This window comes from Oppia nitens, unplaced genomic scaffold (genome assembly GCF_028296485.1).
Source record: "Oppia nitens isolate AA-2021 unplaced genomic scaffold, nextdenovo-longstitch-racon4-pilon3 scaffold7_pilon_pilon_pilon, whole genome shotgun sequence".
NCBI lineage: Eukaryota > Metazoa > Arthropoda > Arachnida > Sarcoptiformes > Oppiidae > Oppia > Oppia nitens.
The window spans coordinates 1980001-2007034 of record NW_026533251.1 but is presented as its reverse complement, the minus strand read 5'-3'; the positions used below and the strand labels follow the sequence as shown (position 1 = coordinate 2007034).

Sequence of the window (27034 nt, the reverse complement as noted above, 5' to 3'; positions counted from 1 at the left end):
ATAAAATGAAAAATTAGACAATCTAGCAATTTAAATAATAGTATTATATTAACTATTCATATTACAGATGTTATAAAAAGTAATATCATCTTTAATAATGTTTTATATGATATATCTAGATAATAAATTGTAATAATAAAAAAATAAAAAATATTAATAAAAAATATTAGTTTTAAAGAAGAAAGTTTCATAAATTATATATATATGGTTTAGTTTTGAAAATTTCAAACTAATAGATTTTAAAAAAATATATTTTCAGATATTAACAACCAAAACTCGATTTAATAAATCAGTAAAAATCTTTATTTATCATATATTATAGGCTATTAATTAAATAAATGATTGAAGTATAGCTAAAATTGGAGCGTTAATATAAGTGCCCACTTGATTGGCAAACACAAAATCTCCATGAGCCCAGTTATCGTATGGTATTATATAATGTTTTACTTTAACTACAATACAATTAATTAATAGTTAAACATTTATATAGTAAATCAATAGAAACTGTACATTATTATTGAATAATGTAACTTATTTAGTAAATACCATTCAATCTGTTAATTAAAATGTTGACATCGATTGGATCTGCAATCCAATCATTAAGACCAGTCATAATAACAATATTTTGTGAATCAATGTTAGAAATGTTATAATTTGGTGCAAATGACTGTTTATAAGCTCTCATATTTGCTTCACTGGTATTATAATTATAATACGAAAAATTTTGACTTTCAATACGTTGCACGACATGTGATAAAGCTATGGATGAACTGCCGTCGGGAAAGTGTCCAAATAATCGCGGAATTTGTGTCTAAAAATGTATAATATTTTAAAAATGATGCAAAATTATATAAATTATACTAAAATTACTCGATTTAATTGTTGATAATCAAAGCCACCAAATAAAAAACCAAAAATAATACACAATTCTTTAAAATAAGTAAAACCACAAAAATAGCGACCAATTAGTGACGATAATGAGCCCAATCTTCCCATAGGTTTTGGTTTAGAGCTATAGATTTGTTTAATAGATAATTACATTCAATATTATATTAAATACATTATTATATAGTTTAATACATAAGAAATGATTGAAAAATCATTGTAGCTCTTAATAGTGGTGACCTAATATGTCCCAAATAGACAAAAGGACCCAATGATATAAATGGTTTTATTATTTTTGAATAAATTGGTTTTGAAGCTAATAATTGAAACATAATTGTTGTGCCCAATGAATAGCCAATATAAGCTATGTTATCTAATATTATGAAAAAACACATTTCTTAAAAACATTTTTAAAATATAATTTTTAAAGATATAATTTAAAATACTGCTGTTTGTAACCCTCAACACATGGTCTATAGCAGTCGTTATATCATATTTAGTGAACTCATCCATTGAAAAGTTCCAAAATTCAGTCTCTTTTTGTGGAAAAAAATGATAAAATATAATTATTATTCATATTATATGAATCATATAAATTATTAATACATTTCACATACCGTTAGGATTTAGTGTAATATGAGACGAATAGTTATTTCCTCTAATATTTCCTAACCAGACGTCATAACCACAAGAAGATAATACAAAAGGAAGTGTCTGTCCCACAGAATCCAAGTTTTTACAATCATTTACTATAGAATTGTCTTCTCTATAAATGCCATTATTATCAATGAAACCGTTACTTGCAATCAGCCAATTGTCTGAGTTCTGGAAGAATCCGTGTTGAATATAAACCGGGTATTGATGAGTGGATCTGTTTCGGTGACTATTTATTATACGAAAAATTGTTATTATATATCCATCTTCAGTAATGATGTCATGACTCTCAGACACAAAACCACGCGATTCAATCAATTGACTCTGTTTTATATTTAAAAATATTTATTAATATTTATAGTTTTAAACATTTAAGTTTAAAAATACTGTATAAAAAATTATACTATTAAAATATTTTATTATTATAAAATTAATAATTTCATAAACTGTAGTCTAACTAATTTAAATCAAAATTGATATTAAATATATTAAATAATATAATTATAGCTTTTTGCTTAGTAATGCTGTAATATGAATGTAATTCATACACAATTTCTATCAATATCGGGATCAGAACTATAGTATTCAAAACAATTTAAATTATTTACAAATAATGTAATTAAATATATAATTATTAACAGTATTCTTGTCATCACAATTAAAAAAATCTATCATTTCTATCGTAAAATATTATTTGTAAAAACAGTTAATATAATAAATATATATACTGTATATATATTAAGTTATGAATTTCAAAACAACCCACATAAATAATATAATAATAAAATAATTGCTTTTTTGTCTGTCTGTATTTTTTAATTTTTTAAACATAATTTAGGTAATTTTGTTTTCATAAATTATATTTTTATTTTTGTAATTATATTTTTAATTCTATATAAATATAACAAAAATAAATTATATTTTAATATTAATCAGTTTTAAGCAAATAAAAAATTTTAAGAATAAGTTTATTAATATAATGTCCGACATTTAGACCATAGAGAAAGTCTCCGTGAGTCCAATGGTTTTGAGGCACAATATAATCATAAAAAAGATTAACTAAAATATAATATAATATAATATAAATTATTTATAACAATTATTGTTAAATTAATTAATTACCTCTTAAATGATTTCTTAGATTATCATTATCAATAKTATCAGATAAAAAATCATTAACACCTGACATCAATACAATATATTTGCAATCAATTTGTGACAAATTATATTGCGGTGGTATTAGTTGGCCATAGATTTCACTATTTCTTTGAATACCGTAATCAAAATGACTGAATGTATTGAAATGAATCCTTTGTCCTAAATGTGAGGCAACCAGTGTTGAGATGGCATCGGGAAAGTGAGCCCAAAGTCTTGGCATTAAAGACTATAAATATAATTAAAAAATTGTTTGATTTATTAATCATAGATAATATAGATATATACTTTATCAGTATTTTCCACATCAAATCCTCCAATAAGATAGTATATCAATGAACACAATTGTTTGAATAATGAATTGCCACACAAGTATCTGCCAAATAATGACTGCAATGGACCAAAACCACCAATTCTTTGGGAAAAAGTCCTAAAATTCAATTTAATTATAATATAAAGTTATATATTTTTAATACAATAAATTTATTTATAAAATTTACACCTTAAGAGTGGCTCTAATGGATCGAYGAGTCTAAGTAATGGTGATCTTATATGTCCTAAAAATACAAAACTACCCAAACATATAAATGGTTTAATTATTTGTGAATATTGTATCTGTTTTGATAACAATTGAAACATCATTGTACTGCCCATTGAATATCCGATATAACCAATTGATTCTATAAATAAATTAAATTATCTTTATGTAAATTTATTATWCAAGTTTTTAAAAACAAAATTATAAACTACCAAATTTTGTTTGACGCAAAATATAGTCAATATTAGTTGATAAATCATGAGTATAATGATCCATTGTAAATGACCAAAACCTATCATCTAATAATTTAATTTTTATAATTACATTTTCAATAATTATTATAAAACTAGCTTTAAGTCGAACCAGTTTTATCTAAAGTAATGTGAGATGAATATTGAGTGCCTCTTATAGTGCCTAACCAGACATCATAACCACAAGAGGACAATACAAGTGGTAGTATTTGGGCCACATATCTACTTAATGTGCAATCATTGACTTCGCCATTATCTTCAATATAACTGCCGTTTTGGTATAAGTATCCATGCGTTGAGATTAACCATTGATCTACATTACCAAAGAGTCCATATTGAAGATAAATTGGATACTTTTTTGACCCATTTTTCATCAATGGATTTATTATTCTAAACATCGGTAGTATATATCCATCATTTGTTATTACATAATGTATTTGTGATGAAAATCCGTGCGATTCTATTAATTGTGTCTTTTATTATATATAATAATAATTATAATTTAACTAAACTTTATAGTAATATTATTTTTTAAATATTGTAAAAAAAATAATTTCACATTTTACCGAATTTTGGTCAATATATGGATCAGTACTAAATAGCTCTAAGCAATTAATAAAACAAATAAATTGTAAAAAATGTAATAAATTATTAAATATCATTTTAAATAAAAATTAGTTTTATATACAATATATACTAAATATGTATCAAATTTCATTTTAACAACTTGTCAATGATAAGCCCGTATTTCATTATAATTAATATTTATGATTAAGCGTTAAAATTAATTGTAAAAATTTGTTTATAATAAATTTTTAATTTATGCAATATCAAAGTTTTAAAAAATATTAATTGACTATTATATATAAATAGATTAATATATTGGTTGGATTAGTACCTATTAAATAATAATTTGTAATAATATTATTGTATTAGCCGTAGAATATTCTGTATATAATGTTATGTATAGTATACACATATTTTTTAAGTAACAGTAGTTTTGAGGAACCGGTGTTTTTCCCAAAACAATCAGTGATATTTAATAAACAATTATATAAATTAAAAGCAATTTAATGTTTATTTTAATCTATGACTAGTAATATATATTTATAATACAATTATATATCAATATTGTTAAACAAATCTATAATATCGTATAGATATTTATACATTAAATTTAAAAATAAATGACTAAAAGAGTAGAATAATAAATAAATAATTAAATTATAGCATATGTTTCAACTAAACAATTGTTTTTAAAGCAAAACAAGTGTTAAATAAGATTATCGTTGTCTTAAAAATCATTATCTTTGGTCACAAGTGTTGTGTTTTGAGTGATCATCGCATCTAAGACTTGATCTCCACTTTGATCTTTTTGATAGTCGACGACTCCCGAAGAGGGTCGGGCCTCAGGTCAGCTTTAATGGCTTTGCGGACCTGTTTGGCGGCGATCGACGAAAATCGCAAATAAGACAAACCGAGTGCACGCCAATGGGTCATCACTTTGGGTCAATTGGTTGACTATAAGTACTGTATGTATGTATGATATCAACACAAATCAATGCTATAAACAAATGCAACGCTTGAGGTGTGGCCTTATGTCCTTTAAATATATATTTAGTACTATTTTAAACAATAATAAATGTATTATTACTTATGAGTTAAATTTATTTGTTCTGATACTTGTATATATAAAAGTACCAAAACTTATAGCGCAAGTAATGTAGAAAATAGTGATATTTTTATACACAGTGTGTATAATATGCATGTGATTTTTAAGAGAGTTAATCCCTTAAATAAACATAAATATGAATAAATACAAATACAACTATTATCATAAATAAGTGTCCTAAAAACTTATATGTAGTCATAAGGTATAGTCATGCGAAATATCATAATAATATTTAAAAAGATTTTATTATATTTTATATATTAATCAGGGATGCGTAAAAGGATAGGTTTAACCGTTTAGTAAAAAAGTTCCCTGATAAATTAATGCAAATATTTATTTTTTTATAGTTATAAAAGAAAATATATTTAATTTTTTAATATAAAGTTGAATTTTCAGATAACAAATATTGAAATTTTTATACAAAATGTTTATTATAAATTTAATTAACTATTATACCTTTAAGTTGTTGTAGTTTTTAGCCTTTTATGTTTTTATACAAAATTATTATTTTTAAACTTTAGTAAAAATCAATATTAATAGTTTAATAAAATATTTTGATAGTATTAATGAATTAGGTTGGGAATATTTTCTTTACTTCAGGGATTTATAGGGAATTTATTAGGAATATATAGTAAATTTAGTAAAACTACACTGTATAACACACACACTCTTAATACATGTATTGTATTATTGATAGAGTAGTCATGTATTTGAAGTGAAAGTATTGATACCCACGCATACTGTTTGCAATCAATGATCATATGTTGATATATGTATATTGCAGGGGAAGGCCATACAGACGTCATTAAAATTGTTGCATTTTTTGGCCACTTGCCGTCAATATACCCGTGCATTGAACGGTATGGCGCGCATCACCCAAAGCTTAACTATCATCTTAGCTTATGCTCTGTAGTTATGCGGACCCGAGTTAAGCAATAGCACTGGTATTTTGTTGATCACTATATATATATATATATATATATATATATATATATATATATCTATATATACCATATATTTGATAGCTGTGTGCCACTAACATCATAGCGCACTATACTATACTATATTTCATTACCAATATTTCATTATATTAGAGTAGTATTTAATAGTATTTATATAGTATTATCAACTTTTCTGTTGAAATATTGTGTGACAATAGATATATAGAGTGATTGATGGTATTAATGGCCGACGAGACCGACCGCAGCGGACTTTTCAACGAAATCCGACAGTTTTCGCAAAGAAAACTCAAAAAAGTTGAAACAAAAGTGACCACCGGTTCAGGTGAAGTGTCTACTGAGAAACGGGTGGCTAAAGGCATACAAACCATTAAAAGTGAACCAACTAAAGGTCCCGGTTATGTGGTCGACACTAAACCAGATCTTCAGGTCGGACTCATTATTCCCGGACTACTAATCGGTAGGTTTTAAATATAAATTAAAAATTATATATAAATCTATTTATCAATTATATACATCATATAAAATATTAAAGATAATTATTATGTGTTTCTCTTAATAATACTATAGATAAAATATATATAAATATATATATAATAAATATATTTTTGTAAGTGTATGTATGTGTATACGTGAGTTGCTTGAAACTACTGTACAGTATAACTCCCAAAATACATCAAAATTTATTTTAAAATTGTGTTAAAATTGAAAATAATAGCAATAATAGTCTCATAGTTTTTATTCAGCAATGATTTCAATGCCAAGTTTTAGAGCAAAATCTTTAATCAATTTTTGTTGTCAAAAACATTTACTATTATATAGTGTATTATTTTAAATCATCACTTAAATCAACTGATTGTAAAAAACTTTTTATACATTATACTGAAGATATGAATTTACATTTAAAATTTTGTTATAAATAGATTTTATGGTTTACTTATTTACATATAAAATATATACTCTGTTTATGTATGTATTATAATTAATGCATAGATTCAAATATTATAATATATTAGCTTAAAATTGTCTATAATTCTATAAATTCTTTAAATTAAATAAAAAATAAGTTATACTAAATTAATCGATAAAAATTAGGTTTTGTATTATATTTATATTTTCTATAAGTTCAAAATTACTAATAATTATATAAATTTATATAGTAATAGGCATTATTCAAATAAATACTAAAGTAATCACAACTTACTATTTCTAATAAGATTTTCTTACCACTCTTTAAGTTAGTCAAAAATTAGTTGTTTATACTACTTATAAGTTATATATAAAATATAATATTTAAAGCATTTAAAATCTTTAATAAAAATTTTATTTAATATTAAACATCTTTCATCTCAATCAACGCTCTCTCTCTCTCTCTCTCTCTCTCTCTCTCTCTCTTCAATTTTGTTTAACTTAAAAGTAAATTGTATGCAAATTATAGTCTTGTAAAGAGTGACCTAAATTTGAAATTGATTTTATTTGATAAATTATATAAACAAATCACTCTCATTACATTATAGTTTATTGTAAACACAGATCAAATGTTTAAACGATAAAATAATAAAATCTTAATCTAAATATATATTCATAATTATCTATTTATATATATATAGAAAGTGTGAAAAATAAAGAATATTCTTATAAATTGTTGTCATTGAGAATATTCACATTAAATTCTTTGAGTTCACTATTTTGGTGTCATATCCTTAACATATATTTTACTCTATTTTTTATATTCAATGGTATTGTAATTATTACTATTTTAAATCTTAAAAATGACAATGAAATAGATTTTGAATAATTTAATTGTGGTTTAAAATCAAAATAATTACATTTTAGATTAGTAATAAAAAATACAGTTTTATTATTTACTATTATGTAAATATTCTATATCTTATTTTATATTTATTTAAACTCACAAAACACGTTGTTTTTACAAATCCTTCCAAAACTGATTTATTTATCACTTAAGCAATGGATTTATTTATTTTTTATTTATATAATCTATTTATACTTACATTTGACTTTTCAAAACTGAATGTCACTAAAATAGAGACAAAAATTTACTTTACTCTATTCATAGCATAAACATTATAGTTAAAAGCAATATCTTAAAAAATAATTTAGAGATTTTATTATTTTATATGACTATTTGATAATATGATTAAAATGTATAATTAATATTTGAGGATCATATACCGTTATAATTTAATTTAAACACTCAATTATATAATTTAAATACATTATATACAAAATATTTATAAAAACTACTTTAAAAATAAAATTGTGTTGATTATCGTAATGCTTAAATAAATAAGATTTTTAAATTTTATTTTATATCCATTATATGATTTTACCAATTTTTATTTATAGTAAGTCAAATAAATTATCATACATTATAAGTCAATTGTTTTTTAGTAATGCTTTTGATACCAATTTATAGTAATTGAAAATTATATTTTATAATATCTGACAACATTATTAAATATTTATATAAAATACAGTTATTTATAAATATATTAAAATTTAATTGTTATATAATATATTAAGAATTAATAACAAATTATTTTTAAGAAATTAGTCAAATTCTTTAAAGACAATTGTAAACTAATATGGGTTTCAAATAGTAATATTGTATATAAAGAGTTTGTCCCACTTTTTGATGGTATCCTTGATTTTTATCCAATTATTTCCAATAAGAGTCAAAACATCTGTTAACTATAATTTCACATATTTTTGACATTTACTTAAACAGAAATCTATTTACACTACAAAATTTCAAACTATTTAATAAACTATTGATTATAATAAAAGCTAACAATAATAATCATTATAACAGTACAAAAATATGAACTACTGTTATGATTATCGTTTCCAACAGTCCGGGGATTGATACTATTTTTTGGGATGAACTGACCGTATATTTGCGCTTTTATAACATCAAATTATTAATACAATTATTGATTACATTGAAATCAAACTACAATATAGAATATTAAAGCTAGACTTACCGGTATAGTGAAATATTATTTTTTAATATTCAAATAATTATATAATTACGTTATATTTAATATTAATCTTAATATTATTAATATCACTCTAAATGTGACAAAAGTTTTTGTTATTAATAAAAAAAATTTAATAAAATAATATACTCTGAAAATTTGTGATAATTTATATCAATATTTGTTTACTTCACAATCAGTTGGTTTAACCAAAAACACACACAAACACATTGATAAGTAAAACATTTGTTTTATTATAATAGATTTTTTACATTTAAAATTGAATAACAAATTGATTGAATAAATATTTTCAAATAATTTTGTTAAATGAGACAAAAATAAATTGAGAAATGATACTATAAAATGCAAATCTCTATTAAATTTCTTTTACTGTTATATTAGATACAAATGATATGCAATGACTTACCGGTAAATCTTGCAAATGAGTGAATGAAATAATCACTAATAGCTTATAACTGGTGAGACCTAAGAGTCGGGTCGTGATATATATGGTCTCAAATTGCGACCTCTATTGCGATGTCTGAGCGCCAGTCGTGTCGGCTCTTTATTATCGGTCGGAAAAGTCAACTGATTCAGTGACTCATTGTTTTTGTTGTCCATTGGTTTCAAAGGCCAGCATTCAATAAATTGTCGGTAGAGTTCAATACGTCTAACTCTTTGAGACTCAGACTGATGTATTGGATTTGACACCAAACCAGAGTCACTATCATTGTTCACATCTATTGTCACCAAAATATTATTTGTCAATTCATTTGTTATTCGTTTAAGTTATGCCACACTTACTCATAGCTTTTGCATCACTTGTGTCCACTTCTTGTTGCGATTTGTCATCAATTGGTTTCAATATGAGAACAATGCCTTCTTTATGTTTACTATTGACATCTTCGTCGTTATCATCGTCATCAGTGTCTTCTTCGTCGTCGGTGTCTTCCGAGTACACCAACTCTTGGTCATCATCTGAGTAATCGGGATCTTCGAGTGTCGATTCTGGTATAGTTGTCGAGTCCGAGTCTTCATCTTCAGAGTCACTCCAATGAGCCATTGATGACATGTTTTGGCATTTGTTAATCATTTTGGTTATCATTGTCTTAATGTTTGACCAATTGATTGATTGATTGATTGATTGATTGATTGATTCAATGGTTTCAAATCACGTGCAATACATGTGATGACAAACACTGAGTCTAATGTTTAAAGTGATGTTTCATACAATTGTTGGACTCTTTTGACTCACTTTTTACACTAAAATCATTTCCCATACTATAAGTCATATTAATGTCGATATAAATATAATGCATTCAAATGACTAACACTAACACTAATAGCAATTATCAAAAAATATTATTCATTTAAAAATAATGATGCAATTAGTTGTTATAAATATAGTTTCATATATTTAATAATATTGAAATGTTATATTACTGTATATCATAATTCATTGATTATATTAATTCATTGAAATTGTTTTTAACATTTAGAAAAATATCTCATATTTAATAATTAATAATATTTGACACTTTTGTCTAACTGAAGTTGATTTAAATTTGATCCCATTTTTTAAGTTTAAAATTTTTTATTTTTGAAAAAATTATGATTAACATAAAAATCTACATGAACATTTTTGATTATTTAATATCATAATGTAAAATGTAATGATCGGGTAATACATCGGGGGTATTGCGGGTAATACAGTATATGTAATGCATATTTTGTATATAAATGTTATTATCATTAACTGTTTAATTCAAATTTTTCTTATTATAGTTAATGCTATATAACATGCAATTTTTAAAAATATTTATTTGTTTTCTAATAGTCATTAAAAAGTTAGAAAATTCTAAATAATTAGTGTATTTCATCCATACATACATTATAATAGTATTGACTACAATATTATATAAATTTTATATATAGTAAAAATTAAAATTTTAACATTTATTTTTTTATTTCTTGTATCTTAGATTAGATTAAATATAATTTTTAAATATAAATTAATTTAAATCTATTAYAAAAAACTATTTTCTTTAAATTTAATAAATATTATATACAACTTTTGCACAACTTCTACAGTATTGCACAAATATTTTGATATAATTATATATTAAATTATTGACAATTAAACTAAAGGTTCACAAGATGTGGCTCAAGACAAGACAACATTAGATAACTATGAAGTGACACATATCTTGAATCTGGCGTATGGTGTGGACAATGCTTTTGAAGACGATTATAATTACAAGAAGTTAGAGATATTGGATTTACCGGAGACAGACATTACAGTATATTTTGACGATTGTTTTGAATACATTGATGAGGGCCGTCGTTATGGTAATTGTTTAGTTCATTGCAACGCTGGTGTATCCAGAAGTTGTGCCATTTGTTGCGCTTATCTTATGGCTAAAGAAAAAATGACATTCACTGATGCACTCAATGCTGTATGTATTATATATTAACTCTTAAGTATTCAAACAATTCAATCAAATAAATAATTTGAAAATATTAACGATTGTCTCATTCATTAGATCCGAGAGGCGCGTCCTTTCTCGCGACCAAATGATGGATTTGTCAAACAATTACAAGAATATAATGAAACACTCAGAGGAAATAGTGGTCTTAAAGAGGCCAACGTTGACGACTCATTCACTGCTCGACAAAAGGCTCAAATAGAAGAAGAAAAGAAGGCTCTTATGACCGGTTCGTCCAATTGATCACTTTGTTTGCCATTCAATGTCACCATAACTTAATCACTACTAAAAATAATCATATATTACTAATATTAATATTATTTATAAAGTTTTCATCTAAGCTAAGCTTATTACAAGTACCGGTAATTAACATTACATTGCTTTTTAAAATAATTAAATTTAAATTTAAAAACTGTACTAATATTAAATTATTTGTATCATTACTATAATGTATATAAATTTATAATTATTTAAAATTATTTTTTAATTTATATCTATATAATCCTATTATAATAATATTAATAATAAAAATTGTTACTTAAAATTGGCAAAACTAAAGCTTAAATATTAATTGCGATTTTAAAATAAATATAATAATAATAATAATAATAATAAATGAATAACAAATAAATGTAATTTTATGAATAATWAAAAAATGATGAGAATTATTATCTTATAAATAGGTGGTTCCACTGTTAAGAATAAGTTGAAGCAATTTGGAGCTCAATTGAACGCCCACTTCGATCAAAGGGCCAAATGTCTTAATTTAATTAAATTACCGCTGAAGAAGAAAGCCGTCACAAATGATTTTCAAACACCCAATGATATCAAAGCCCCGCCTCCGCCACCGCTTCCAAATAATGCAAAAGTACCGCCTCCTCCACCTCCGCCTAATAGCTTAAAAACACCCGAAAAGAAATGGAAATACCAGGAGAATCAACCAAACAAACCTATTGAACCACCAAAGAAACTGGTGATCAATAAAAATATCAATAAAGTGGTAAACAATAGTCCCAATTCAAATCCAGCCGTCGATGAGACGCCGATATCAGTGAAAGCTTTCCGAAAAACATTTGAAAATAACATTCAAAATGAAATGCCAAAAATTCAAACAACTGCGGCCACACCTAAACCTAACGCTTTGACTAACAATCCGTTTAATAAATTTCAAACACAAACACCAGAAGCGAACAAAAAGAAAATTTTTGTAAAACAGCGCTCAAAGGAAGCTCCCGATGAACAGTCAGTACGCCGATCGACCAAAGATTTAGTGGAGGCTATTGAAAAAGCTAACGGTTCTAACAATACCAGAGAACAGTTACCATACAATCAAAGGAGACGAGTGACCACACAATTAGTTGAGAACATGGATAGCAATTCAAATACACAACCCGTTCATAGAAACAATTATATGAACAACAGGTCAGCTAATAGTCCTCAACCGTTAGCAACACAACGAACTACTATTAAACTGAAGTCATCTGCCAGTCCATCACCGGCGGCCTCATCACCAATGAGCTCAAACCGCAGTTCACCTCAACCACCGGTCAGTCACAGTCCTTCTCCAGTACCCTTTGGTCCTTCAGATGAACCCTCGAAAATGGTGTTCGGGAGGGTTAGACCCCCCCGTTTGTCGCTCACTGGTCGCACTCTATCACAAGCGTCGCAAACTTTACAGGACGTGAGTAATAAAGTTCCCAATAATGATAACAGTTGTGGCCGTTCGGCATCTAATTCCCGCTCTGAATCTCCTGTATCTTCAGTTGTTGGCCACAATAGAAATACCAAATCAAAGAGTGCTTCTCAAGAACAATCATCACTGTCAACCAAGACATCAACAAATGCCAAACCAGTATCAGATAATATGGCGGCTAAACGGACATCAGTTTCACCATTAAAGCAAACAAATGATAAAATAAATGTCAATAATAATAATAATAATAACATAACTACTACTAATAAACATAAAAATGACTGTTCTTCCAATTCCTCATCAGATGAAAATCAATTATCTGGAGAAGAATTAATTGATAAGACAACTAATAATGACTTATATAAGTCTGCGCTTACAATGCAATTAAAGCCCAGCAATAAAGCCTCTAATAATAACAGTAATAATATTAATAATGAATCGCTAACTAATAATAATGATAATAATCTAACGCTAACACAACAACCATTTCATGATAGTAACGGTTATAATAGTAAAAGAGTTCCCTTAGGAAAGACTTTAGGACAACAATCATTTGAGAAGAGCAGAAGTGGTCTCAACAGATCCTCCAGCGCTCAGATCCTCAAACTAATTAAGACTAAGTCAAAGGCAGACTTAGGTCTCGACCGTCTCGAGGAAGACGACGAGATTGAAGCCATGTTAATGGAGTTGGAAAAAGAAGGAATCGATAACATAGATTGGGATGAACTCAACGTCGATATCAAAGAAGTCAAAGACATTATTGAAAAAGAAAAAGTAGAAGAATCCAGTGATGAAGATTCTAGTGATGAAGATAGTGATGAAGATAGTGATGATGATGAGGTTCATATGATTATCAATAAACAGACACCTCATGAATCAGATCAGTCGGATGAAGAGTTTGAGGTTGTAGATGACGAAGACGATTGAAATATATGTTTGGATCTATGTTTAGATTAAATTTTATTTGCCTAACACATGATTTTATTTTTTGTTTATATTATATTTTTATTGTTTTTTTGCAAATTTTGTGGTTTATCTGTTTTAAATACAAATAAAATATTTATTAAAGTTAAATATATAAAAGTATTTATAAAAATAAAGATTTATTTATGATTTATTTAAAGAAGTAAAATATTATTCACAAATAAATTGTCAGAAAATTAACAAAAAAAAATCTTATATATAAATATATCGTTTGCTCAAACAATGTAATGAATATTATTAAATTTTAATGACATCATAATGTTGTTTGGTTATAAATATCAAGTTTGAAATCATTTTTATCTAATATTTTAAATATTTTAATGATTGACTTACTTTTATATAAATGCTAAATCAGTAAATATTTTTATTTTTGAGTTATATGTCATTTGTGATACTTTTATGACAAAATACAGAATTTTAATAATAATAAGCTACTAATAAATTACTTATAAATATTGTAATAATATATTATTGTTTGAGATAATACTGTATATTAATTGATGGCAATGTTTGTATTATATTATTATTACAAATTAATAATAAAATAGACATTTTTGTTAATAACAACTTATTTATTTTCAATTAAATAAAAATTATTATATTGTTTATATTGAATAATTTTATACAGGATTTACTATTTATTACGATATACAATATAATGCAACAATAAAATTATAGTATATTTAGTTTATATAAAAACTACTTTGAATTAGTGCCAAATAATAAAACAAAAAATGCGATTTCTATGATATTAACAATTTTTGACTTATAATCTGATTGCAGCTTTCATAATAAATTGTATTAATATTTTAAATTATTTACAATTTTTAAGTCTTAACAATATTTACAAATATTCTGTATTTGTTTGTCAAATGATAAAACAATTTTTCAATTTTAATATTTTGTACAATATTTTATTTTAATGATTTAAAAAAAAATTGTACTCAAATTAATAACAGTCTATAAATTGATGAAATCACTAAATGATTGGTATTCAGCACTTTTAACTACAGACAAACCCATCATTACATTTACACCAATATTACAGTATAAATGTTAACTCACTCTTCAGCTATATATCTATTCTTGAATATTCATTACAACATATCAATAGTCGAGTTCTCCTAATAATAGTAACGCTTGAAAAGCGGTTTCGGTTTTAAATGTGAAAAACCGATAAATTATCCGAGAATTTTAATAGGTTTAATAAAATACATATTTTACCCATTTTTGGTTTTATGGTTTTCGGGTTCAATTTTATCAGCTATTTTTTTAGCAATTTGTATTTTAATTGATTTATATTGTGTATTAAAATTAGAATTTCGGTTTCGGGTTGACTTTATTTTTGTTTTGTTTGCTATTTTATGTTCATATCTTTAAAAAATTATTTTGATTGCACCTCTAATAGTAAATGTTGGCAACACTTTCAACACATTCAATACAAAATGTGTATTAAAAGTACAGTAATAGTGATTGTGTTTATGAGTTATGACCCGATTCCTTGTGATTCACTGGCATTTCATTCAAATAACAAAATGTTTTAAATAACTCAAAAAATTCAAGTCATTGTATAGTAAATAGTATATAATATGAAAGTGTAATTCAGTAATGATTTAAATATTGCAAAAACTGTTTATCTCTATTTTTTATAAGTTTTTTTTGCTGTCAATTATTTCACAGCAATGAGAGCAAACAGACATTGAACTAATTTTTGAAGTAATAAACAGTACAATACATGTATATAATTAGTTGTTTTCAAAATAATTAACTATTTAAAATTAATGAATGTATATTACAAATGAATTAAAATAATGTAATAGATTTAACAGAGTGTTGATATTGTTAATATAAAAATCTTTATTACAAATATAAGCAAATTCTATGGAAAAATTAGCAAATTATTTTCAAGATATTATATTAATATTATATTTATATATTTAATAGTATAATTATTATAGACTATTATATTTCTATGATAATATTAGTAGTTATTATAGTTTTATAACTTATATTATACAACTTATATAGTAGTATATAAATTAATATAAATTAAATACAATTTAATTGAATTTGAATTAATGTCACACAGTGAATATACATATTTATGATTATGTAATAATAATAATACAGTATTATTATTATTATATTTATTGTCATTTTATAAACCTTGTCATATGATTGACTTTGTTATTTGTAATTTTTAAACATTAATTATTAGATTACTTATTATGGAATAAATAAAAAGAGCAATTTTTAAATAAATTAAACAATATATCAGAATTATACAATAATATATTTTTAATAATGGTATTAAATACAAGAAAATATATATAATTGGTGTAAAAAACGATTTAAAACTTAAAAATTTTATTTCCAAGGAATCATTTCATTGGTTTCTAAATAGTAATTACCGGTCGCTCTATTGTCACAATAATAACCTAATTCTGCAGCGATTACAACACGTTTTTGTTTAGTAGAGGGTTTGTCCACATCTGGTGGTGGATCCAGTGTCCACTGAGTCTTCAATTCGCCGGGATTTTCAATACTCCAATTAAACAGCTCTACGGCACGCATATGATTACCGGCTGAAGTAAAGTCACCAGCATTTGGCTGATCGTAACCATAATTTACATATATATCTATAGTGCCCAATGGTCTAAGTGTGCCGTAATGATTGATCAATGATAATAAATCTGGTGATCGAAACTTATGGTGACTATCCGTATGGATAACGTCGACAAATTGTGAATCGCTTTTTCTTAACATATTCTTTTCGTTGATCTTTTCAAATCCAGGACCCGCCGGATCTAAAGCTAATACACAATTCATTTATAAATTAATTTTTTAGTTAAATTAACTTAAAATTAACAATTACTTAAAAACAATTACCAGTAATCCTTGCAAAAGAAGCACAATTCTTGACACTACTGTTTCTGCCAGCGATTCCCATTAGATGTGCACCTAATCCGAGACCGATTCCCCAAATCTTGATTTTCATACCAATCTTTTTCTTAATCTCTAATACATAACCGGCTAACCAGATGCCGATGGGTTCGACATTGACAGACGCCTGTGCGTACTTAAAAGCGGCCAATTCAGATCCCTTTCCCCAACCGACAATTGCAATGGTTTGTTCCGACTCTTCTAACATTTTATCTTTCATTTCGTGCATCCAAGTAGTCTTACTATTTCCCCAAAAGCCATGAGTTATAAAAACAATTCGCGGTAAAGATAACAGTCCCTCATCTTTTAGCTTTGTAACGGCTTTTTGTGGATTCATATCCAGTCCAATAACAAAGGGTTGTCCACCATTTGGGCCATAAACCAGAATTTCTGGTTTGATTTCCGTCAAACTCATTGGAGACGGAATTTGATTTAAAGCCATTATAATATTTATAATTTTTATTAACAATATATATAATGTTTAACTCGACCACTACTTTATCGACAATTTTCTTCAATATTCATTTAAATGAACAAATTATGATATAAATAATAATTATGCAATTAAAGGAAAAATTAATTTTATTATGAAACAAAAACTTTATAATAACAAAACTACGAATTTATATAACTATTAAATAAACACACATTTTTCAGTATTTTAAATCAGTTAAATTGAAATGAGTGTCACTTTTGTAAAAAAAATAGTTATGCACTCAGTTTATGGTAATTGTGATGAAGATTCAGAGCAAAATCACGTAATGTTTTTTTGTTTGTGTGAACGCCTTAAATACTATACATAATAAAAATAAAATAATCTTAAAAACCTATTGAGAGGGAAATAGAGAGAAGTTATGTGTTTGTGATGTGAAGTCAAATCTATATTTAGATTCTGTCTCTCGTTTTTCATGACTAGCGTTGGAATGTATGTCCAAATTGCATGACTTAACCGACATATATATGCATCCCTTCCCTTCTCATCCCTTCACACGCCATCACATCATCGGATCAAAGTTTATAACAAAACACAAATAATGACATATTTTCACTTTAAAACTCATTTTTAGTTTAAATTTATTATTTTTGAAAGAAAATATCAATAACTAAATTATTAGTTCAAATAAAGTAAAAAATGTCATACTTTTAATCGATAGATAAATAATAGGTTTTTATTGCATTCATAATATTTATGTTGTTTAAAGTAGCTTTTCTAAAAATAATGATTTTTTATATTTAAAGTTAAATTAGCTAGTTGTTTAAAACACTCAAAACAATTGAGTAATATTATAATATTTCAAGTAATCTAATTTAAAAGTGATAAAAATATTTGAATATTTTATGGTAAAAATGTTTTTTACCGTAAGTTTAAAATAAATTATTCTTACTTTTAGTAGTTTTATTAATTTCTAATAAATGATACTATATTTACTGCACTTATATGTAAAGCCATAATTAAAGTTAAACAAAGCTAATAAATTTTTGTGAAATTTAAAATTTATAAAAGAATATTATTAAATTATTTTTTTTAATTATATAATTTTTTGTCTAAAAATAATTTATTTTTGGTAATAAGCAGTTATTTTACAGTTTTGCTTCAAATGTGTTAGGTATAATTATTTAACCGGTAATTTAAAATGATTTTTTAAATATCGACTTTGATAGATACTTTTTTAATTTATTTTATAATATTTGCTTATAACAATAATAATATAAATAGTAAAATAAAAACATAATTTTTCAAAATAATTATTGTCAATTTTGAAATATTAATAGTAACACGATTTGAGAGGTATATAAAATAAATAATGTAAAAATGATTGAAATTCATAAACCGATTACCGACTTAGCTAACAAAATATTAAATGTAATTAAATCTAAAATTCAGCAAAATATTAACTTAAAAATATAAAAAATACACCAATTGTTGCAATCATTTTACGGTACATTGCATGTTAGTTAAGTCGGATTATACAAATCAATAATTTTTTATCGTTATAATCTTCACAAATAGTAGTCATTTTGAACGATAATAGCGATCATTTAACGACCGGTGCCCAGGGCTCACATTTATTTGTTTCTACATAATAACAACCACTCGAATAATTACCAAAAAAGCAATGATAACCCATTTCAACACATTTCACATCTCTAATTAATTTTTTCACCGGTTTTTCAAATTCAGGCAAACCATCCAACAAGCTATAGGTACAAAACTTTCCCGGATTACTAATACTCCAAATAAATAAATCAATAACTCGTGTATGACTGCCGGCAATATGAAAGCCACCGGCACCCGGCTGGTCATAACCGTAATTGGGGTAAAAGTCAATAGTTCCCAATGGTATAAGTGTTCCGTAGTGATTGACCGGAGAAATCCAATCTCTTGGATCGAGCCATGGATCGTATCCATCGGTATGAATAACATCTACAAAGGAAGCATCGGTTTTGCGTAACTCCATAGTATCGGCTCTCTTCTCAAAGCACGGACCCGCAGGATCCAGACCTGTCAGACAAATGACATCAATCCTCAAAATGACTGCTACTTTAAGAAACAATTTATAATATACCCGTAATTCTAGTAAAACAATTGGAAGTGCGACCGGCCATTCCCATGACATGAGCACCTAAACTGTGGCCAATTCCCCAAATTTCCATACCGTGAACGGTCTGATTGATTTGTTGGACATACGGAGCCAGCCATAAACCCACTGGTTTTATATTAACAGCCGCCTGTCTATATCTAATAGGCAAGAGATCAGCTCCATGACCCCAACCAACCAAGGCTACCGTTTGATCATTTTGTTTAATCAGTTCATCTTTAATATCTATCATCCATTCAGTGTTCACATTATTGAGGAAGCCGTGGGTCACAAAAATTATACGACTGGTCGACAAAAGTCCTGCACTTTTAAGTTCGTTGATTGCTTTATCAGGTGGTGTGTCGTATGTTATGGTTACTGACTTTGTACTGCCGACGGCAAACACTTCAAACTTGGGTTGTATCTGATCCACTGTCCACGGATCGGGTAAATCAAAAATACTGCAATCGTTTTCGTCTAAATTCGTCCAAATGGTGTCCAAATCGGATGTCGTCTTTGAGTCTGACATCTTGTGATGTCTGGAAAAGAGTTGTCGCAAGAAATTCATTGGATTATCAGATAAATTAAAATATAATAAATGTTGTGTTTTTTAAAGTAATATAAAAAATGCAAACAATTATCATAACTTTTGTAAACACTTAAACATTGCTTACAATAGGTATTACATAATAATAATAATTTGATTGATAGATAATTTTGTTGTTTTTATGTGTTTTAATTATACAATTAAAAAGCGTTTATTATAAACAATATGATATATAGTCTTATCAAAAGCTCAGTTGACTTTTATCACACGTTTTTTTCTGACTAATAATTTGCTGATAAATCACTTGTCTTTGGCTAAACATTCAATATATTTAATAAATTAATTTTTTACATCACTTTTTCCTTATTTTATGTAAAAAACAGTATATTAGCTAAAAATTATATCAATTTCATAACCAATGATGCAAAAGTAAATTTATCTAATTAATAATAATAAAAAAATCACAATTAGGTATATTGTGATAAATTAAATTAATTAAGCAATACTTACATAGGTATCATATATATAAATATATATTTATAGATGAAATAGTTTTTTTTAGTTAATTTCATCAATTTTTAATAAAAATCAAATAACCATTTTATGACTCATAAGTATTAATTTATTAATAAATAGCGATATATTGTTAATTATATACATTTATATAACAAATGGTTGATAATTGATTTGATTTGTTTTGATGTGCAGTGAAAATGATGAATATAAACACAATTAGTATAAATGCAAATAATATTAAGTTTAATGTATTATTATTTAGTGAAAAATAATGCAAAAATCAAAACAAATAATAAATTATTATTTTTACTGAATATACTGAACAAACATATAATAAATTTATATAAAATATCAATGATTTAGTTCATAGATGTCAGTCAATGACATAAACGTTTGATGAATTTTTGGACTAATAATTAACAGAAAAATAGTTTAATTTTCTAATATTTAAGTTACTATTTTACTAATTTAGTTATCAATTATTAATTATTAACTTTATTTTCAACATTTTTATCAAAAATATATTGCTAATTGATTTTTATTTTTTTTGTACAATAATACTATGAATTGCAAATTTTTAAAATATTAAACAATAAAATGTTATTTGAATTAATAACTAATACAAAAAGTTTTTCTAATTTCTGAATAATTAATGAAAAATGGCATAATTTGCACATATATTGTAGTTTTAAGTTTATTTAATTAATTTAACAACATTTAATTAATATACAGTATATAATTATATATTAAATATAATCTAATTATATTTAGTTAATTTAGTTTTTAATTTATTTTCAATTTCTAATCAAATTTTAGTTTTAACAATTAAAATTTTGGACTATTCTTATGTTTATAGTGGTTTTTTTTAATTTAGTTAAATAAACTCTCAGATTATATATTTTAGACAATATAAGTAACTTATGTTTAGGATTACAATGTTTAGTAATAGTTAAAAATTAGCTTTTAATATAGTTTATTGACTCATTTGTTAAATTAAAGTATAGTCTTAATTTCCTTTTGATATATAATATTATGGATTTATTACAATTTTGTTGTTTTAAATATATCTACAGTTATATAGAAATTGAAAGTACAGTAATATTACACGTGATCGATGAGTGACCACTAAAATGATCCCCTATTGGGCACTATTTGCCGACAAAGTATTCCCAATATTGAAGTTCAATTGAAAAAAAGTATTGCAATCATTGATTGTGTAACACATTTCCGGTCTAAGTTATATATATTTATATTTATAAACTTTGTTATTTAAAAATATTAAATAATATTTAATATTTTTAAATAACATTATTAAGTATATGTTATTCTTTAAATCTTAACTTTAAATCTTTAGATATTAATCTAATTTCTTAAACTTTATTGAAATAAAAGTTATCAATAAATTCATTCATAAAGTATTTTTTATACATTGTATAACAAAATAAGATTTGTTGAAATTACTATAATAAATATATCAGTGCTTTATTATTCATATAAATACATTAAATGATGACAACAATAGTGGAGACACAAAACAATGCGTTTAATGATAAGATTAAGCATTTAGTGACTACTATTACATCAGTGCCGACAACCACCAAAAACATGGATACCCGACAACATATCACTCAATTGATTGCCGTACCGACCAGTGAACATGTGGCACAAATTGTCGGTAAGTGACCACTCAATTGGCGTCAATTGTTTAATACATTTCAATATCTTTCAATGCTTTCATTCATTCATACATTCATTCACTCATTCATTCATAATATAAATTGTTTTTCTATAGTTTTCATTGAATACTATACACTAGTATACAGTAGTATAAAGTAGTATTGGTTTAACTTAATTATATGTTTATAACTTTTAATGAAATTATAAGTTATTTTATAGAAATAAAAAAATAATCCAATAAAATATGTTTTATAGGAAAAAATGGGAAAAAGATTAAATATTTGCGAAATTCAACCAATACTTTAATAAAGACACCATTAAAAGGTGACGATCCTGTCTTCACAGTAACAGGTCTTCCATTGAATGTCATGGAAGCCATCAAAGCAATACAGGCTTCGGCCGATCACTTCTCAAAGCTAATGGAAAGTCGAAGTAATGTTTGTGCCATCGGAGAGATCACATTATTAGTACCCATTCCACAGCAATATGTCGGTGTTGTTGTGGGCCGTAATGGATCAGTCATTATGAAGATCAAAGAGCAGACCAACACTCGCATCAATACACCTAAAGGTGATTCCGATACACCAGCCTTTGAGATCACCGGAAGACATGTAAATTGATTTATTAAATACTTTATTCATTTATTTGTTTTGTAAAATAATTTTTATGGCACTTTAGATGAATGTGTTGGCCGCTAAAGAAGCTATTTTGGACAAAGTAAGACAGGCATATGAGTTGCGGACCTCATCTCGATTTGATCCCAATTTGAATTCAAGCAAATACTTGGATAGACCACTTCAACTGATGTTCCCATCGCCTCCATCAGCTCATTCATCAATGAATTATTTTTATAAATAAATATTTAAATAATATACATATTGTAAATAGTTACAAAATTTTATACAATAATTCATAGATTTGTGCTATACTTTATAAATCATTTTTAATATTTTTAAATTTTTAGTTAACATATTTAGACAGATTGAGTTAATCAAAAAGAAAATAATAATAATAATAATGAGAATTTACATAATTTTGTTGTAATATTACACAATCTATATCTCAATAATAATAATAATATCTGTTTTATAATTTCTAACAAAATTTATATAAATTATTTTAAAATTAATTTAAGGTAAGAGATCTTTGGGTACATTGGGTTACATATATAGGGCTTAATTGGAATACAGGATATTCTATTGGAATGAAAGGTAACTTAAAAATCAATTGGGATTTATTTGTATGTAAAATGTTTGAAACTATCTTAAAGGTAAACCATTAATATATTCGTAGATTTATCTCAAATAAACTATTAAATAATTAGTTACACTACAAGTTGAAACTAATGTCATGAAATTGTTTTAAAATTAATTGATTTTAGTATAAGATATCAATTTAAAAATAAATACTCTTAAATATCATAATAATTTAACACATTAAAGCAAAAAACCAAATGTTAAATAAACTATGAAAAGTAGAATCATTGAAAAAAAATTGTTTCTATCATTTAAAATGTCAAAAATAATAATCAAAAAATGGTCTAAAAATAACCTAATATTTTTATTATTTCTTTTATTATGGGTTTATTGCCAACAAAGTATAAACAAAACATATTCTCCAAAATTCTGATGTTTTCTTATATTTTCTTTTGTAAAATAAACATAAAAGTCAAATATGATATATACTGTATGTGTTTAACGATTTGTTAGAATGGGGTCAACACGTGGGACAAGAAATATATGTTAAATATATAATAATAATAATAATATTTTATATTAAATTTAAATTCATTAAATGTCGATAATAATTAAGTAAAAGTAAATAATAATAAAATTTCGCAATGATTTATGGCGTAAAGTTGCATCTCTTTGGTAAAGTACAGCCCAATTGTTTGAGACACTCTGAGGCACAATAAATGGCACAACTAATACATGTGTCTAATGATTTGCCGCTGATATACATGGCTAGAAAACCACCGGTAAAGGCATCTCCGGCACCGTTAGTGTCTTTGATCTCTTCTTGTTTAAGTTGAATCACTGGATATTCCTTGACTTGATTGGAGTCGCTTCTGGCAAAAAGCACCGGTTTTTCGCTTTGGGTTATTATTACAATACGTCCGGACTTATAGTCATTCGGAATATTTGGGTTTTTGTATTGAATTTTTGGTTCCTTTGATATCATTTTTGCGATTTCTTTCATATCTTTTGACTAAAATATTTAAATAAATTTTTGTATTTTAAAACAAAATGTCGATAAATAGCTCACTATTATTTAAATCAAAAACATAAAAACTAAAATTTTTATACTGTAGATATATATATATATATATATATATATATATATATATATATAAAGATAACATTGTAAATAAAAAATATTTTGCTAACATAGAGAAAACTGAAGAAAAAATTAGAAATTTACTGAATCATAATATTTTGTTCATTCATTTAAATTCTTGTTCTCAAATCTATTTAAAAGTAATGCTTTTTTTTAACTATAAAACGTTGAGTCCTATTAATTATATAAAGTAAGCACTTATTTATATAACTTACGGGATATCCTTTCATTGTGGCGAAAGCCATGGCTTCATCAGAGTTAGCAAAGAAGAAGTCAATGTATGGAAACAATTCATTCAATTTGTCTGAACACTTATGGCTCACGTATGGGGCGGCTGTTTGACATATATAACAACAAATTGGTTTCAATGTTTTATAAATCTTTTACATATGTACTCAATTATGCAAAATTCAAATGCTTTAAATTATTATAATACTTAGCGTTTTGCGTAAATATATATATATAACCAATTTATTTAATACAAATGTTAATGCATTAAAGTGGTTACTTAGCAATTAGTATGTATAGTATGTATTAAACTAAAGAAAAATGATTTTACAAAATAGTGAAACATTTATTTATACCAATATTGAAAAAGAAGTCTTTTCCCAATTCGTGAGAGTGTTTTGCCAAATGCATGACACTATCAGCTGATACTGTAATCATAATTATTATTTAAATATTCTTAATATTATATAAATTATATATATATAATATATTATAATAATAATACTTATCATAAAAATATCTTTTTCCTTTTAATTAAATACACATTTTCATAATCTATAACTATTTTAGTTAATGTTTATAGTTATATAGATTATGTCTTATAATTCTGTATAACATTTTTAAAGATAATATCTAACATCTTCAGGGAAATCATTTAAAAATAAAAAATATCAAAACATATAAATCTAACTATCAATACTAACCATCAAAATTTATTACATACTGCATAACTCACAAAATATGACTCAATAATTTTATTATATATATATATATATAGAAAATAATATTTAATATTGTGTAATAAAAAATTAAAAAATAGATAAAGTGTCAAACCTGGTAGCATATGACCGCTGGTATAGATATATCGTGCTTTTTCGACAAATATAAAATTTGATAACAAAAAGTGTTTATCAAACTTTTCACTGGCGCCTAAAAATATAACAAAAAATGTTTAGATAATGCAAAATAGCTTATAAAGTTGTTAATTGTTTAAAACATTTGCTATGAAATACAAATACTCGACAGTAAAATAATAATACTACTTTTATCTGTTATTAATATTACTGTATGATATTTTACATAATTACTGGAATATGTAAATTCAAGAGTCATTTATAATATTCAAATAATAAAATATTTGCAAAAATAAAATAACAATATTTTAAGTTAAACAAAGAGTTAATTTCTATATATTATCCATAAAATTATTTTTTAAAAATTAATCATTATTAGTAAATAAAATTGTGATAATGCTTAATTTAACAGAATTAATACTTTAATAAATAATTATACTAAACATTAATATAAGATAACTTAAAATAATAACACAATATTGTTAAATGTCTATTAAATATTGTTTTTATACTTTACGTCTCTGCAATGTTTCATAATTCATAGTAAAATAATGTTACCATAAATCAACTTTCAATAAATAAGTACTTATTTAATAATATTGTATTATTATATTTGTTAAATTTATTATGTTATGAATACATTATTTTAGTATTTACTAACTTGCTAATGAAATTAAAATAAACTAATAAAATTTATACCATTAATACAAATAAATATTTTATATAATTTAATGTGATTATTAAAATAAATAAGATGATTTAAAAAATAATATTATGTTGAATTATATTATACCAGTACAATGTATTTGCATATACTATATATATAAATATTATGCTCTCATTTACATATATGATAAAATATTTATATATATTAAGCTTTTAAGATATTAAGATTAAATAATTTAAAGAATATTTTAATAATCACTGCAAATATTTAATTTAAAATTTAATCAAATTATATAACGGATTTTATTTTGAATATAAAACAAATAAATCAAAAGTCATTGAAGAAAACTAACAAATTATTTTCAAGAATTCTAATAAAATTTAAACAAATATTTTTGTATACAAATA

At 24.8% G+C, this 27034-nt stretch overlaps 8 protein-coding genes across 10 annotated transcripts in view; 2 read left to right on the top strand and 6 right to left on the bottom strand.

Annotated features, from left to right (window-relative positions):
* Positions 1-535: 535 nt before the first annotated feature.
* LOC128963537 (lipase member J-like) lies at positions 536-2192 on the bottom strand. Its single transcript, XM_054310052.1, has 7 exons — positions 2179-2192; positions 2088-2115; positions 1503-1863; positions 1332-1421; positions 1081-1258; positions 871-1012; positions 536-811 (listed from the first exon to the last, which is right to left on the bottom strand). The coding sequence occupies exons 1-7, from the start codon at positions 2190-2192 to the stop codon at positions 536-538; spliced, it is 1089 nt and encodes a 362-aa protein (XP_054166027.1).
* A 305-nt stretch (positions 2193-2497) lies between these two features.
* On the bottom strand, positions 2498-4983 carry LOC128963536 (lipase 3-like; the record flags this gene model as incomplete). The annotated part of the gene is made up of 7 exons (XM_054310051.1): positions 4838-4983; positions 3596-3873; positions 3445-3531; positions 3197-3374; positions 2983-3124; positions 2662-2923; positions 2498-2589 (listed from the first exon to the last, which is right to left on the bottom strand). Coding segments are annotated over exons 1-7 (1185 nt in total), but the record flags the coding sequence as incomplete, so codon positions are not given.
* An 874-nt stretch (positions 4984-5857) lies between these two features.
* LOC128963772 (uncharacterized protein DDB_G0280205-like) lies at positions 5858-14269 on the top strand. 2 transcript variants are annotated; one of them, XM_054310300.1, is made up of 5 exons: positions 5858-6015; positions 6315-6574; positions 11265-11572; positions 11660-11831; positions 12286-14269. In XM_054310300.1, exons 2-5 carry the CDS (start codon positions 6331-6333, stop codon positions 14220-14222), a joined length of 2661 nt encoding a protein of 886 aa, XP_054166275.1. In that variant the 5' UTR covers positions 5858-6015; positions 6315-6330; the 3' UTR covers positions 14223-14269. The 2 variants fall into 2 exon arrangements, with proteins under 2 accessions (XP_054166275.1, XP_054166274.1); XM_054310299.1 differs by having other exon boundaries at positions 5858-6099.
* LOC128963773 (uncharacterized) lies at positions 9493-10418 on the bottom strand. Its single transcript, XM_054310301.1, has 2 exons — positions 9921-10418; positions 9493-9856 (listed from the first exon to the last, which is right to left on the bottom strand). The coding sequence occupies exons 1-2, from the start codon at positions 10219-10221 to the stop codon at positions 9603-9605; spliced, it is 555 nt and encodes a 184-aa protein (XP_054166276.1). The 5' UTR covers positions 10222-10418; the 3' UTR covers positions 9493-9602.
* Positions 14270-16646: 2377 nt separating the features above from the next.
* On the bottom strand, positions 16647-17664 carry LOC128963535 (phospholipase A1-like). The gene is made up of 2 exons (XM_054310050.1): positions 17169-17664; positions 16647-17092 (listed from the first exon to the last, which is right to left on the bottom strand). The coding sequence occupies exons 1-2, from the start codon at positions 17662-17664 to the stop codon at positions 16647-16649; spliced, it is 942 nt and encodes a 313-aa protein (XP_054166025.1).
* Positions 17665-19101: 1437 nt separating this feature from the next.
* On the bottom strand, positions 19102-20536 carry LOC128963445 (phospholipase A1-like). 2 transcript variants are annotated; one of them, XM_054309952.1, is made up of 3 exons: positions 20476-20536; positions 19790-20340; positions 19102-19725 (listed from the first exon to the last, which is right to left on the bottom strand). In XM_054309952.1, exons 2-3 carry the CDS (start codon positions 20328-20330, stop codon positions 19259-19261), a joined length of 1008 nt encoding a protein of 335 aa, XP_054165927.1. In that variant the 5' UTR covers positions 20331-20340; positions 20476-20536; the 3' UTR covers positions 19102-19258. The 2 variants fall into 2 exon arrangements, with proteins under 2 accessions (XP_054165927.1, XP_054165925.1); XM_054309950.1 differs by having other exon boundaries at positions 20488-20535.
* Positions 20537-22373: 1837 nt separating this feature from the next.
* Positions 22374-23399, top strand: LOC128963534 (RNA-binding protein MEX3A-like). Its single transcript, XM_054310049.1, has 3 exons — positions 22374-22539; positions 22797-23152; positions 23220-23399. Exons 1-3 carry the CDS (start codon positions 22374-22376, stop codon positions 23397-23399), a joined length of 702 nt encoding a protein of 233 aa, XP_054166024.1.
* A 900-nt stretch (positions 23400-24299) lies between these two features.
* Positions 24300-27034, bottom strand: part of LOC128963444 (uncharacterized) — a 3522-nt gene continuing 787 nt past the window's right edge. The window contains exons 4-7 of the mRNA XM_054309949.1: positions 25941-26036; positions 25463-25534; positions 25094-25212; positions 24300-24749 (exon numbers count right to left, since the gene is read on the bottom strand). Of these exons, the coding sequence (XP_054165924.1) occupies positions 24387-24749; positions 25094-25212; positions 25463-25534; positions 25941-26036 (650 nt within the window). The 3' untranslated portion in view covers positions 24300-24386. The remainder of the gene's footprint in view (positions 24750-25093; positions 25213-25462; positions 25535-25940; positions 26037-27034) is intronic.